Source organism: Mustela putorius, unplaced genomic scaffold (assembly GCF_011764305.1).
Source record: "Mustela putorius furo isolate JIRA1106 unplaced genomic scaffold, ASM1176430v1.1 tig00000174_pilon_pilon_pilon, whole genome shotgun sequence".
Taxonomy (NCBI): domain Eukaryota; kingdom Metazoa; phylum Chordata; class Mammalia; order Carnivora; family Mustelidae; genus Mustela; species Mustela putorius.
In genome coordinates this window covers 31715787-31729193 of record NW_025421304.1, presented here as the reverse complement: position 1 = coordinate 31729193, position 13407 = coordinate 31715787, and the positions used below count along the sequence as shown (strand labels likewise).

At 62.0% G+C, this 13407-nt stretch overlaps 1 protein-coding gene across 1 annotated transcript in view; it reads right to left on the bottom strand.

Annotated features, from left to right (window-relative positions):
- Positions 1-735: 735 nt before the first annotated feature.
- VAC14 (VAC14 component of PIKFYVE complex) overlaps positions 736-13407 on the bottom strand; it is a 98309-nt gene continuing 85637 nt past the window's right edge. The window contains exons 15-19 of the mRNA XM_004754040.2: positions 10910-11084; positions 9378-9496; positions 8101-8180; positions 6151-6301; positions 736-1347 (exon numbers count right to left, since the gene is read on the bottom strand). Coding sequence (XP_004754097.1) covers positions 1185-1347; positions 6151-6301; positions 8101-8180; positions 9378-9496; positions 10910-11084 — 688 coding nt within the window. The 3' untranslated portion in view covers positions 736-1184. The remainder of the gene's footprint in view (positions 1348-6150; positions 6302-8100; positions 8181-9377; positions 9497-10909; positions 11085-13407) is intronic.

The following is a 13407-nucleotide window of genomic DNA, read 5'->3' as shown; positions in this document are numbered from 1 at the left end:
GATGAGCTTTTGGGGTGTGGTGACCGGGTCGGGGCAACCTGCTTACTCGGCAGCGGGGCAGAGGTGGGCTGCCGGCCCCAGTCCCCGACGCCTGGGCGCACGTATTTGGGGATGCACGCGGTGTTCACGTGGACAACGGGCAGCGAGTTATGCTCTTCGTTCTGGAGACTCCAGGCGGGGAAACCCACCCTCCCCGAGAGGCGCAAACTCATTCTCCCCCACCCCCGGCGCCTTCATGAGAACCACCTGGGCGCTCATTAGGCCACTCAGAGGCTGCCCAGAGCTGGAGTCTGGTGGACTCAGGACCAGGCGTGTGCTACTGCGGCTTATTTAGCCAAATCAAGGTGGGCACCTGAGATGCTTCCTCAGTCCCTGCCCTTCCATTTCCAGTGATGTGCAGCCTGTAGGGCATGCCCTTTCATTCAGAAACTCATGGTTTGGTTCCCCTGTTCAAAGGGGACGTGGCTGCATTCCCCAGGGGAATCTGGGTGGAAGAGTCAGGTGCCTGGGAAGGTAGGGTTCAGGGTTTCAGGCCAGGCCAGTGCTTGGTGGTCTCCAGGAAGGGGCGGGTTCCAGTGGTGAGAGTGGGACCCAGAAGAGGCCCATCAGGGAACTGTCAGGTGACCAGCCTCCAGGTGTAGCCAACACTCCTTGAGGCAACATGGTCCTGGAGCAGCTGTGGGCATCAGGGAGGCAGAGCGCCAGTGCCAGTGGGAAGGAGCAAGCATGTGCGGCTGCGAGTTTCCGTCATTTCTTTATTGGGGCAGGGGGTGTGTCATTGATACGGACTTCCGGGCTGGTCCCTGTCTGCAGACAGGTATGCATACTCCAGTGTGCACACACAGCACGAGGCCAGAGCGCTGGCGGGCTGGAGAGAGGTCAAGCTCTTTTACAAGAGGATGTTAGAGACTGGTCCCAGAGAATGGGTGGTGTCTGAGGCTTCGGCCGCACCCTGGTGGGAAGCCGGCTGCCTGAGCACCAGGGTGCAGCTGCCAGCAATGGGGGCCCAGAGGGCTGGGCTGTGTGAGGAGCTTGGGTGGCCAGCCTCTGTGCCCTTCCCCCGAGCTGGTGGCCAGGCCCGGCCCTGCCCTTGAGGCAGGTGTTCGAGCTCCTCAGGGTGGGGGCCCGAAGACCTTGAATGCTCCACGGGGCCACTCGTTGGGCCCTTCTCCATGCCAGGACCGTCAGAGGACAACCCTCCGGTCCAGGTGATCCCCACGCCCACTCCGCTGGTGCCTAACTTCCAGGTGCTTCTTCTGGACCTTCTCAAAGTGCTGCAGCAGCTCTGCGTAGTCGATGCTGGAGGAATCCGCTTTCTGCGCCTTGGGGGCTGCTTGTGGACTGTTTCTGGGGAAGAAGAAGGGCTCAGCATCAGTCTCGGCAAGCCGGGGAGGGAGCTGGGGGCCAGGTGGCACCGGGCATAGGAGGGCCGGGGTCAGGGCAGGGCCACAGGCTCACGGAGCTCAACCTGGGGGAGTACGTCTGCCTCAAGGCCGGGATCCCTTGCCCAACGGTCAGCCCCAAAGCAGGGGAGTCCCATGAAAATCCCCTCCCCCTTAAGTGCTGGGACCAGTCAACAGTGCTGCTTGGATATGGTCTTCAGTCTGTGGGCTGGCAATGGGGCCCAGAGCAGGCATCGCATTGGGAAGCATTTCCTGTTTACGACTGGCTCCCTTTGGGGTGAAAGCCAGGGCTAGCAGCCAGCCAGGAAGCCAGCTGGGGCCTGGAACAGGGTCCAGGGAGAAGGGGGAGGAGGCAGCCTGGCCCTTTCTCTGGGGCAGGACTAGGCCTGCAGACAACAAGGACTGTCTACTGCTGAAGAGACTCTACTGGGCCTTTAGCTTGGCAGGACATCGATTTTTGAGTGTTGAGGTCCAAAGGCCTGTGGTCATTTTCTGTCCCTGAGGGAGGAGAGCTGGTTTCACCACCGGGCATGCTGGCGGTTCCTACAACTCCTGTTGTTACCACCCCCTCCCCCTGCTCTGTACGGTTGCACAGGTCGTGCAGAGCGCAGCTACAATGTGCCTGATGCTCCCTGGGGTCGTGCAGGGTAATAGCCCTGTTCAGCTTGCCCCAGGGACTAGATCCCCTGGGGCCCTGCCCTGTTTATAAGCACCCCTCCAGAGAATCTCCTGGAAGTCTGCTTCTCTCTCAACTGAGCCTCTCTGGCTTAGGAAACAGATCTGTGTGGGCTGGAAAAATATTTGCTTCTAGCCCCTAAGGCCTGGTGGCCCTAGTAAGGGGGGAGTCTCATGAAGGCTGTGGGCTGTTCATGAGAATCCTTGGACCCCCTGAGTTCATGGACAGACCCCAATATTGAGGCACAAGAACTGAACACACAAGCTAGATAAGCCGGGATCCAACTGGAATACAACCACTTCCTAACCACTGGACCTTGGGCCCATGGCTCAGTTTCCTCCTCTGTAAAGGGGGGACGGCCACAGAAGCCACTCCATGGGGTAGGTGTGAGGGTTCCCTCAGATTCGACACGGAAGGGCTTAGCCTGGTGCCCAGCCCCAGCTTGATAGGGGGCCACCATGGCTACAACCCTGGTCCTTGAGTTGAGGCCAGCCGGGACCCAGCAGCTCAAGGCCGCCTGTTTACCTGTGGCTCAGTCCACTTGGGGGGGAAACGATGGCCCTTCACCCCAAGGAAACGCTCCCCAATAAGCTTGGCCCCTGACAGGCCTCTCTGACCACTCACTTGGCTGCTGAGGCAGGACCAGGGGCGGTGGGAACCCTTTCCATAGTCAGGATGGGGCTGGAGCTTGGAGGTAGCCCCCTACCTACTCTGTGTTCCCCCCTGCTGAAGGCACCCTAGACAGCGGCCTGGCCCCCGCTTTCCTGGGCCTCAGGCAACATCGGTTCACCAAAGACCAGCAGGAGCCACGTGGCTCTGGTGCGGGCAGGCTGCGGGTGGCATTCTGAACTCCAGCTCCTGTATTCAGCTCCCCTGGGAGCGGGGAAGGAGGCTCCCTGTCATAGTAGCTCTGTGGTCCCGGTGTCACCTCCCTGAGAGAATAACCTGGGCTTCTGGGGAAGCCGAGGGACACCCTGCGGTTTAGAGCTCTCGCTAGGGAGTGGCCAGGCGCAGCCCCAGCCCCTCAGGCAGAGATGCGGGACACCTGTGGGCCTGGGAACACGCGCCCAGATGGGACACTGCAGTACGTGCCTAGGCGTCCGTGGGTCTGTCTGCTGCTCCCCTCGACACTAATGGCAAGCCCAGGCGTCAGGTCCAGAGTAGGACTGAGATTAGGGGTTTCCGTGGAGATGCCAGCAGTGGCAGCCAACCCGGGGGATCTGCCCAGAGGTGCCTGGGACAGCGTGTGGGGGTGGGGAGGAGTGGGCCACACCTTGTGCTCCCTGGGCCCTCCCTCCCTGGACCCCTCCTGGCCTGAGGTCTTCTGTGTGTGTGTAGGGGGGTCGGAATGGGGAGGAGCGTGTCCTGTGGGGGTAGGGTAGGTCTCCTCTGAGCATGTGGGCCAGGGCTCCTCTCCCTGCCTGTCACAGCGGGCACAGCTGTCGCGCAAGCCCTTCCTGCTTTGTTGACAACACCCCGCGGGCAGTCAGTGGCTGGAGGACACCCCACCAGCAGCGGAGAGACCCAAAGCTGGCCCTCTCTCCTGCCACCCCCACCCATGCACCTGTGACCAGCTTTTTGCTTCAGAGGTTCCCTCCTGTGTCACTGAGATGGTTTCTGGGGAGTAGCCTGGAAGCCTGAGTGTGGCCAGGGTCTCCGAGCCCTGCTGGCGCCTTGAGCACACAGAATGAGGGATGGGGGAGGGGTACAGAATCCCCCACCCCCAGCTGTTCCTGGCTTGCAGGCCTGTCAGGCAACCCAAAGCTGTCTTCCAGCTGCCTGCCCCTCCCAGGGCTGAGACTGTCCCTGTCTCCCTCTCCTGGGTGTGAGCTGTCCCTCTGTGCCCAACCCTGCAATCTGACCCCTCCCCCAGCTGTTCTTGGGGCCCCCTCCCCGCCCAATGTCTCCTTGCTCATTTCTGTGCCAACTCTTCCAGGGTCCCTGCGAAGAAAGGCTGGGTACCTGGGGCCTTGAAGGCTGGGCCGAGCCTCAACCATCCATTTAACCCAAATGCTCATTTACTAATGAAGAAACCGAGAACCAAGAGACGGATCTGAGGTCACACAGCAAATCTTGAGCAGAGCGTGGATCAGATCCTAGTCCAGGGGGCCCCTGGGTGGCTCAGTGGGTTAAAGCCTCTGCCTTTGGCTCAGGTCATGATCCCAGGGTCCTGGGATCGAGCCCCACATGGGGCTCTCTGCTCAGCGGGGAGCCTGCTTCCCCCTCTCTCTCTGCCTACTTGTGATCTCTCTCTCTGTTCAAAAAAAAAAAATCTTAGATCCTAGTCCAGGCCTGTGGCCTGCCCACTGAGCTGAGAACCCAGAGGTCTCAAACCCTCGGCCCAAGACTGCCTTGACTCTGACCATGGGACGCTTAGGGAGAATCCTTTATCCCCAGCTTCCCTCCCTCTGCACATTTGTCCCCGGGCCTGGAGCACGCCGTGAGGGCTCCTACCACCTCGAGCTTTACAACCCCACCCCCCACAAGATGTCATGGGCAGAGCTCTGATAGGCATCTGGCCCTCAGCAGTGCAGGGTCTGGAAGGCGGGCTGGTTGGGGGTGTGGACCAGAACCAAAGGTCACAGGAAGCAGCCCTTCCTGCCTCCTCCTCCCGTCCTCACCACTGCACTTTTCCTCCTAAGTGCCTGCCAGGTGACCCTAACACCCAGACAGTAGAAAGGCTGGTGCAGAGGCAAGGCCAGGGACGCTACGGTGTGGCTTCAGGGCCTGAGTCCCAGGAGCTAGAGGTATCCCCACCAGGGGCATCCAATGGGGACCGCAACTCCCTGCTCCCTGGGGATCACTCAGGCATCACTAGGAGCAGCCGGGACTGTGTCCAGCTCTGCCTCCTGGAGCACCACTGTCCGGGAAAGTGGGTGGGGTAGGCAGGAGCTGGGCCTTGGCCGGGGTGGGGGGTGGGGGCACACCCGCCGGGGACTCAAGCCCCTCCAGCCGGCCTGCCTCCAGCCGGCCTGGGTAGCCAGCCTGTCAGGTGGTCCGCCACCAGCCTCTGGAAAGGCCAAGCGGGACGGGAGGGGTGGTGGGAGCCTAAAGCCAGTGCCACAGAGGGCACGGGGCTTGGGTCTGGGGCCCTGAGTGTTAGGCTGCCCATTCCAAGGCTGCCCGCATCAGTCCCAGGGGCCGAAGCCCAAGGCCCTTCACAAAAAGCGAGGTGCCAGGCCTGCCAAGTGGCTCTAACAGCCTGGGAGGGAACTCTAGACACACAGGGCATCTGATGCGAGCTGCGTGTGCTCCATTCAGCGTAAATCTCCTCAGTGGCTCTGCTGGTTTCCATGGCGACCTGACAAGTGAAATTTTCCATCTCGGATGCCAGATGCCTGTGGATGAGGCAGAGCCTGCAAGGGTTACCAAATATAGACACAGCCCCGCAGGCTCTGGGGGCCGGGCCAGCCATGGGTTTGGGGTGGGAGCCGGGCTGGACAGCCCCCTCCCCCGGGGCCACAGCCCTCCTGCCTGGAGGCGGCCATGCTGGGACTCGTGGTGGCGGTGTGCCCAGGACCTGCTCTTCCCATGGGCAGGACCTGAGCGGGGTAGCTGCAGATGCAGCCCGTCTCCCGTCCCCAGGGTAGGCTCCCTCCAGGGTAGGGAGGCCGCAGCGAGGCTGGGGTCTCTCTGAGGCCCAGGCTGGAGCCTCTGCCGTAGACCGAGGAGACGGCCACCCAAGGCCGGGCTCTCATGCCTGTCTGAGTGGGACTGGGCGCTTATCTCTGGCCTAGGATGTGAACCGAACTCCCTCCACCTCGTCCTGCAAGTGGCTTCCCTCCAGGGGCATCCGTCTGGGTGACTCTGGCATGCTCTCGCATTTTTTGACTAACTCAACCCTGACCGTGTGGAGAAGGTATCGTTAGCCTGTGCCACCTTGTAAACCGTCCTGCAGCCCCTCCTCCTGGGGCCCTGAGAGGCCCGAGGGCCGGTGGCAGTGGGGTGGCCGGTCTCCATGGTGGCCGGGGGCTGTGGTTCCGAGGCAAGGGAGACCCCTCTGGGCCTGACCCCTCTGGCCAGCCTCCCCTGGGGGCAGGATGGAGGGCAGCGGTCCCTAGCAGCACTCACTCGGTCTGGAGCAGCTCGGGGTTGGGCACGCACTGCAGCCGGCGGGACAGCAGCTGGAAGGCGCTGCTCTGCGGCAGCAGCATAAGCAGGCCATACAGGGCCTTGATCAGGTGTGGGTGGCTCTTCACATCCAGGAGCTGCAGGCGCAGATCTGCAGCAGGGCAGAGGAGAGAGGTCAGGGCTCACTCACTGCCCCAGGCCTGCCTGGGAACCGGCCAGCCAGAGGCCTGTGCTTTAGAGGGAGGCAGGGGCTCCCCCACAGCCAGACACACCCGCCCTCTCCTCCAGCGTCACCTTGCCTGTCCCTGGGGCATCCCCCCCTTTCTTCCTGCCCATCTGTGCTGAGCGAGCCCTCGGCCTGACAACCCCTGTGCTGCCGCGGGGCCTGGGCCCTGAGCCCCTACCCTCACTGCAGCCCGGTAATGAGGGGGCTCGGGGCCTGGAGTGTAACAGATTCCCCGGTCTGCTCTGCACGTGCCAACACAAGAGAGCTATAAATAGGGTGAGCAGGAGAGAAAGCCCGGATTAGGGCAACTTTAAGGGAGGGCAGGATGGAAGAGCGCTGGTGCGTGTGGAGGGAGGCCACCGGCACCAAGCTCCAGAGTGTCTGGTAGGTGCTTCTGGAAAGCCACCTTAGGTACCAGCCCTGGCAGTACCGCACTAGATGGGAGCGGCGCCCCAGTCCTGCCTAGCACCTGTCCCAAGTCAGCAGCCCCACGCCGCCCTCCTCTGAGCCCCTCCGGGAGAATCATGGGCTCCTGCCTTCTTGTGTCTCGAAGGCCCAGTCCCAGGCATCACTGGGGGGAAATGTGCCACCAACACCCAGAGAGGCCACGGCACCCCAGCAGCCGTGCAGGGGTCTGGGCTGACCGCTGGAGCCAGAGCAGCCAAGCCCAGCTGCCCCCAGCCCCTGCACCCCAACCCTCTTCTTGCCACAGGGAGGAGCCGCCCGTGGAGACCCGAGTAGCTGGGGCTGTGGGGCCAAGCCAGTCCCCGGGAGGCCAGGCAAGCCGGGAGTGGGATGGGGAGCCGAGCGGGAGCAGGGTGCCTCTGCTGCGGTCACCCCCGCAAAGCCCTGGTGAGAGGGCACTCGTGGCTTCTCCGGGGTCAGGCTGGACCTGACCTCAGGAGAGTGTGTATGCCTGGCTGCCCCAGAAGGCCCTTGGGGAAGTGAGATGGCAGGCCAGGGGACCACGTGGGACAGGCTTGGCTGCACGCCGCTGGGAACAGGGTCTTTGTCCCGGGCCTCTAGCCCTGTGGTGCCCGGCTGTGTGGAGAAGCTCGGACGGGTTCAAGGCGCTGCCAGGGAGCAGGAGGCTGGGGCAACCGGCAGGACAGGAGGGAGGCCACCGGCAGGGCTGCCTTCCTGCTTCCTGACTTACTGCAAGCGCGGGATTTTTATTCTGGGGGCTGCCCTCTCCGGGGAGCAAGCGCCAGGTGCGCTGAGATGCCAAGGGCTGTGCGCGCCCCAGCCAGCGGCCAGTGGCCAGCGGCCACTTCTGCACATTCAGCCTAAATGTGACCACCTGGCGGCTCCTGCCCAGCCGCTCCCCACGAAGGCCAGCTCTGCTTTGCAGAGAGGGGAAGATGTAGCTCCTGGGCACAGAGAAGCCCCTGCAGGTGGGCCCAGGGAGCCCCTCAGCTTCTGAGAGTTGGGGCACAGGGCAGTGTGCTTGCAGGGGGCGTGGGAACAGCTCTGGACCGGCCGCTCCGGGTCCCCAAGTGGGGATGTCATTCAGCTTCAGATGGCCTGCATCTGCGAGACCCACCTTCAGGCACTCGCCCTGATGCCACTCGTCCCGGTCTTGCTGGACTGGACGCCCCAGCACTGTCATCCCCGGCCTTTTGTTCCGGCATTGGAGGACCCCCTCCCCACCTCCGCCGGTGGGGGGAGCCCCTTCCCCGCCCCCTCCCTGAGGCAGGGCGGAGCGGTGGGGGGAAGGCTCTTACATGTGAAGATGGGGCACTCGATCAGCTGCACCAGCTTGTCCACCTCTGTGAGGAAATCCACTGTGACCTCCAGGTCTCCGCTGGGGGGGGGGGTCAAGGAAAGTCTGACTGTTGGGCCGGGTCGGCGGGCCTCTGGGAGGGGCCTCTGTGGGAGTGCGGGCCGCTGGACAGGGGGGGACTCGGGGGCTGGGAACGCGGGCTCTTCCCACTTGGGTCCTGGCTTCAGAAGCAGAGCCTGCTCTGCTGAAGCACGAAGGTCCACCAGTCTACCTGCCTTTTTACTTCTCCATCCCTCAGTGAAAAAGGGCCCAAGGGTCCCCCTGCGTGGGCACTCTGGTTCTGTGCGGGGGCTCTCTCCTCTGCGCCCTCCCGGCTCTGAAAGGCTCTTATCTCAGCCCTGCAGACCGGGGGGGGGGGGGTGGAGGGGGAGGCTGCGGAGGAAAGGTCCCGGTTCCTGGACGCCTGTCGGCAGGGCCAAGGTCAGGGCTGCAGCAAGCAAGCATGTGGCCCGCAGTCTCTGGGCCACACCAATGACTGAGAAAAGCAAATTTAGGGTGTGGACGAGAGCAGGCAGCCTCGGGGAGTGAGGCGAGGCCACACCGACCCTCAGTGGAAGAACCTCAGGAAAATTCTCTCCTTACCCCCAGCTCCCGCTCCCATCAGGAAAGGAGGCCCATTTTGTGTCCTAAGCAGCTTTTTAATCCAGGGTCACGAGCTGGGCATTCACAGAGGAAGCTGGTGCGCGTCAGCCTTCTAAGAACTGTGACCAATCTGCCCACAGATGCCTTTCCAGGCCCCAAGGCGAGCTGCGGGTCTTCTCTTCGGCTGAGGCCTCTCCCTCCGCCTGCTTCTCCCCGCTGTCCCAGCCAACCTGGGCTCCCTCTGGCTCTGTGGCCCCAGAAGGTCCTTGAGTTCACCAGCAATGGTGCAGACACCAGAACTCAAGCGTGCAGGCCTCACCCGGGTCCCCCCACTGCAGTCCACCCACCTTCCCCATTCCCGGGGCCTCTCCCTGCTCCCACCCGGGGGCACCCACACCTAGGTGGCCCTGTCAGCACCCCTCAGCCTCGGTCCCTGGCTTACAAGGTTTTGCCAGGGCAGATCCTGCCACGAGACCCAGATGACCCTGTCTGCTGCCCCCAGCTTGCTCTCAAATACACCCGTCTCGGTGTCCTCCAAGGTCCTGGGGTCACGAGGCCTGGAGGCAGGGAGGGGGGTGACGGGGCAGGAGCGTGGCCCTTGGGCCTGCCACCTGGGCAGATGAACGGGAAGGATACAACTTCTGGATGAGGTCATAGGCGTGCCGGTAGTTCTGGGTGAGGAAGCACAGGGACACGGTTGTGACGGGGTTGTGGCACCAGGAGCGGTAGAGGCAGCAGAAGAGGTTCTGGCTCTCCTGAGGGGGAAGAGGTGTGAGCGGCCGACACAGCCCCGACTCCTTCCCACCCGGGGCCTGAGATCCGGGGGTTCTTGCGCAGCCCCGGGGAGCCAGCTCAGCACCCAGGGCTGTGTCTGGCAGCCCAGCTGGGAAACAAGCCGTCACAAAGGAAACGCTGACAGCTCCTCCTCAGACCCTGTCATTACTCCCAGTACCACAGAGCCACGTGGTGCTGGCTGTGAGGGCCTGGTCGGGCGTGAGCCTGTCCTCTGCGCCGGCATTCCTGCCCTTGGCAAGGAACAGTAACTGTCCTCCCCGGAACGCTGTGGTCCCGGAGCCTGTGGGGCTGGGAGGAGGCTTCCTCAGGCCTTGGGGTCTCCCTGGCAGCACCCCGTCTCAAGCTCAGATGCCCCATCTCCTCCTTCCTCTCCAGCCCCCCTGGTGCTCAGGAACCAGCCCAGGAGCTGAGCCCACATGCAGGGAGCCCCTGCCCTGAGAAGAATTCTTAAGTCAGTCCTCTGCAAGTGTGTGGAAAGAACCAGAGAAAGAAGACAGAGGTGTGGCCTGCTCATTCCGCGGCTCCTGACCTGCGATGCCCTAAAGCAGGCGTGCACATCCTTGAGACTCCCTGAGAGGGAGCAGAGACAGGGTCTGAGCTGCGGGAGGAGGTGGGGTGGAGACCACGGCCCACAACGGGGAACGAAGCCGCTGGAGCCACCAGCACACCCAGAGTGGCAGCCACTTCCGGAGGCCCTCCGAAGCTCAGCCTCCTGCTCGTGGGCCACACGAAGCCCTTGACCGGACACTGACCTCAGGGCAGGCTGGCAGAACAGTGAGCAGTCCCCCACCTCCCTCTCACTGATCGGCCCCACTAGGCCCTTATCCAAAGCCTGGGCCAGGTAGCACTGGGATACCTTGGCTTAGGACAGGGGGCCTTTTGAGACAGATCTGTTCCCCTGTTCGAGGGAAGGACCATGGCTGAGAAGGAGGGTAGGGCCAGCAATGATCCCTGATGTCTGGCAACGATTTAACCCAGAAGCCTGACTCACACAGGGCAGCACGGCCCAGGACACGTGAGCCACTGGGTCCCAGAAGCCAGTGTGCTTGGCGTGTGGGGTGTCAACAAGGGGAAAAGGCATGGTCTTTGGCAGCTCACGGAGGGCACGCAGACCCTGGAGCAGAGTCCAGAGCCTTCCGTGGGTACAGATCTCTGCAGCAGGTGGCTCCAAGGAGACGGCCTCTGACTTATTGCCATGGTTGGCACTGAGCAGCAAGCCAGGGGAGTCCATAGTTCACACTGGACCCGGAGATCTCAGATTCTGTCCCGTCTCCCCACCATGAGCCCCCCGGGGTAAGGGTGGCTTAGCACGGCTGTGCGCCTGTGTGCACGTGGGACCACACCCGGGACCCGAGCCCATGGACGCGGAGTACCAGAGTCTTCAGGTCCTTGAGCTGGTTTCTCAGCTGGAAGAGTTCCGTGGAGGTGAGCAGGATGGTGTTGAGGGTGTGGACCATGGTCGAGGCAAACTTGAGGTCCTCCTCTCGGAGCAGGATGTCTGCCATCGAGTGAAAGATGTTCTCTGCATTCAGTAGGAGGCAGAGCTGCCTGGAAGACAGGCCAAGGAGAGGTTACAGAAACCTCTGGGCTTAACCTAGGGAGCCTCTCCCTGGTCTTGTAGCATCCTGACGAAACCCGCTCTTTCCTGGGTTTGGCCTGGGACCCCAGCTCTCAGGCCTGTGGGGGAGGGTGGGGCGCGGCTCACGGGGGGCCTGGCTCCATGCCTCCCAGCCCTGCTCACTCTGACCCCAGCAACTCTGGAGCCCCACAGGCTGGAATGACCTCCGTCCCCTGCCCCGACCCCAAGATGGAATTCTAAGAGGAACCGTAGGCCTCTCCTACCAAAGTCGCTGCAGAAGCCTCACGTTACGTTCCAGACCTCCCACATGTCACAGCAATGCCCCCCACGTGCCCAGGCACTCCCTACCCCTTCCCGCCTTTACTTTTTTGGATAGAGATGACCTTTATGCGACAAGTAACCCACGCCGTTCACGGCGCCGTCCTCTGAGGGCCCCCCTGGGCTCAGGAACCTATCTGTGTTGTTCACAGGTGTGACCCCCACCACCCCCCGCCCGGAGCACATGGTGCCCACCGACTGCAGGGCTCAGTGGGTGCTTGTGGGATGGACGGGTCCTATGACAACCCCGAGTTTTATCTCCGATGTTCACATAAGGGAAACTCGGGTGCACGGACGCAAAATGACTTGACCGAGGTCACAGGATGAATTAGGGCCACTTGTCCTTCCCCCAACTCTCCTCTTGGAAGTCCTGTAGGGTTAGGGTTAGGCTTTGTGGAAAGGAGTCTCCGTTCTATAAAAAGGAAAACAGGAAATCCAGAGAATGGAGAAAAGCAGATTTTCCAGGGTCCCTGGGCCAAGATGATGTCAACAGTAGGAGGCAGGTCTCAAGGACAGGCTCGGAGGAAGCCTGCTGAGTTCCCTTTACAGTGGCGCCCACGGAGGCTGGGCCTTGAGGGGACGAGTGGGCCTTCCCGTCGGGAGCATGGCCACTGAGCCACTGACCGCGCTCTGTATCCACTCCCTGGATACATCATGTCCCCTGGATGGGACACAGGGTGCACGTATGTCCGCCTGACTCCTCGCCTCTGCTCCCGGCAAGTACACATACCCTGACATGGGCCTGTGGGTACAAAGGTCTGGGGCCTGCCTCAAGATCTACATGAACCAGACAACATGAGCCACATTTGCAGCCAAGATGCTGGACACACAGCCATCCCAGGCCACTGAACTCGCACTAAGCTCTGCATTTATCAGGCTCTGGTTTCCTGCTTCCCTCTGAATACCAGCCATGCCTTGGGGCCAGACAGCAGAAGATTCCTCCCCACCCCCGGCTCCAGAAAAATCCCAGAGCATTTGGTAATAGAGAGGCCAAACCACGAAGTGCAAACAGTGGGCAGGCGGTCTCCAGCCCAGGCCCAGCTGGAACTAGCAGCCTTGGGGAAGAAAGCACCAGAAAAGTGGAAACAAGGCTGTTGGGGCGGGGGGTGGGGCTGGATAGTGGCGTGGGAGGGGCTTTGCCGTCACCTGGGTGGCACCCCTGCTCACCTGTGTGCCCCCAGAGCTTGGTACTTCCAACAGCTGTGTGACCCCAGTGTCTCCGTGCCATAATTTCTTCACCTCCTACTTGGGGGTAATACCCCCATGCAAGATGGAGGTCACTCAGAAGAGAGCTGCGTAGTACATGGTTAACGGGACCCTACTTGGGTACTCCAGTGATACCAAAGGTGGGGGTGACAGCCAGTTCATAGGAAGAAGCTTGGCTCTTCTGCAGAGCACAGACAGTACTTTCTGTCCCTTCCTGGGCCTCCCACCCCTGGATGAGCTCTGTCTCCAGGGCCGTGGGATAGAAATGTTCCAGAAGGGCAGGCCAGGGAGGAAGGGGAGAATTCTGACAAATGGTCATAAATGCCCGTCGCCTGCAGCTGCTGCCGTCTCCATGACAGAGGCCAACAGCTGAGGCTCTGCCAAGGCAGCACTCTCCGGGGACCACGGGGCATGGGGACCTGTAGCAGCCAGAGGGTGGGGGTGGGGCACTCACATGAAGACAGCTGGAGAAGTGTGGAGGGGTAAGCAAAGGGGATGGTGGTGGTAAGGACAGGCAGGTGCCAAGGCCTCCTGGCATCCCTCAGAACCCGGAACACTGATGGTGCTGCAGAAGGTCACGGACCTTCTAGAAATTTCTAACATTTTCTAGAAACGCTCTTCTCTCATCACCAGTGAGAGCACACCATCCTGGCCTTTCCCTCCTTCAGTGACTGCTTCTCCTCTCGTGTTGTGGTGGCCCAGCGCACGCGTGCTCTCCATCTCTCTCTCTCGTCTGCATCTCTCAGTGGTCATGCCTGGTCTCATGTT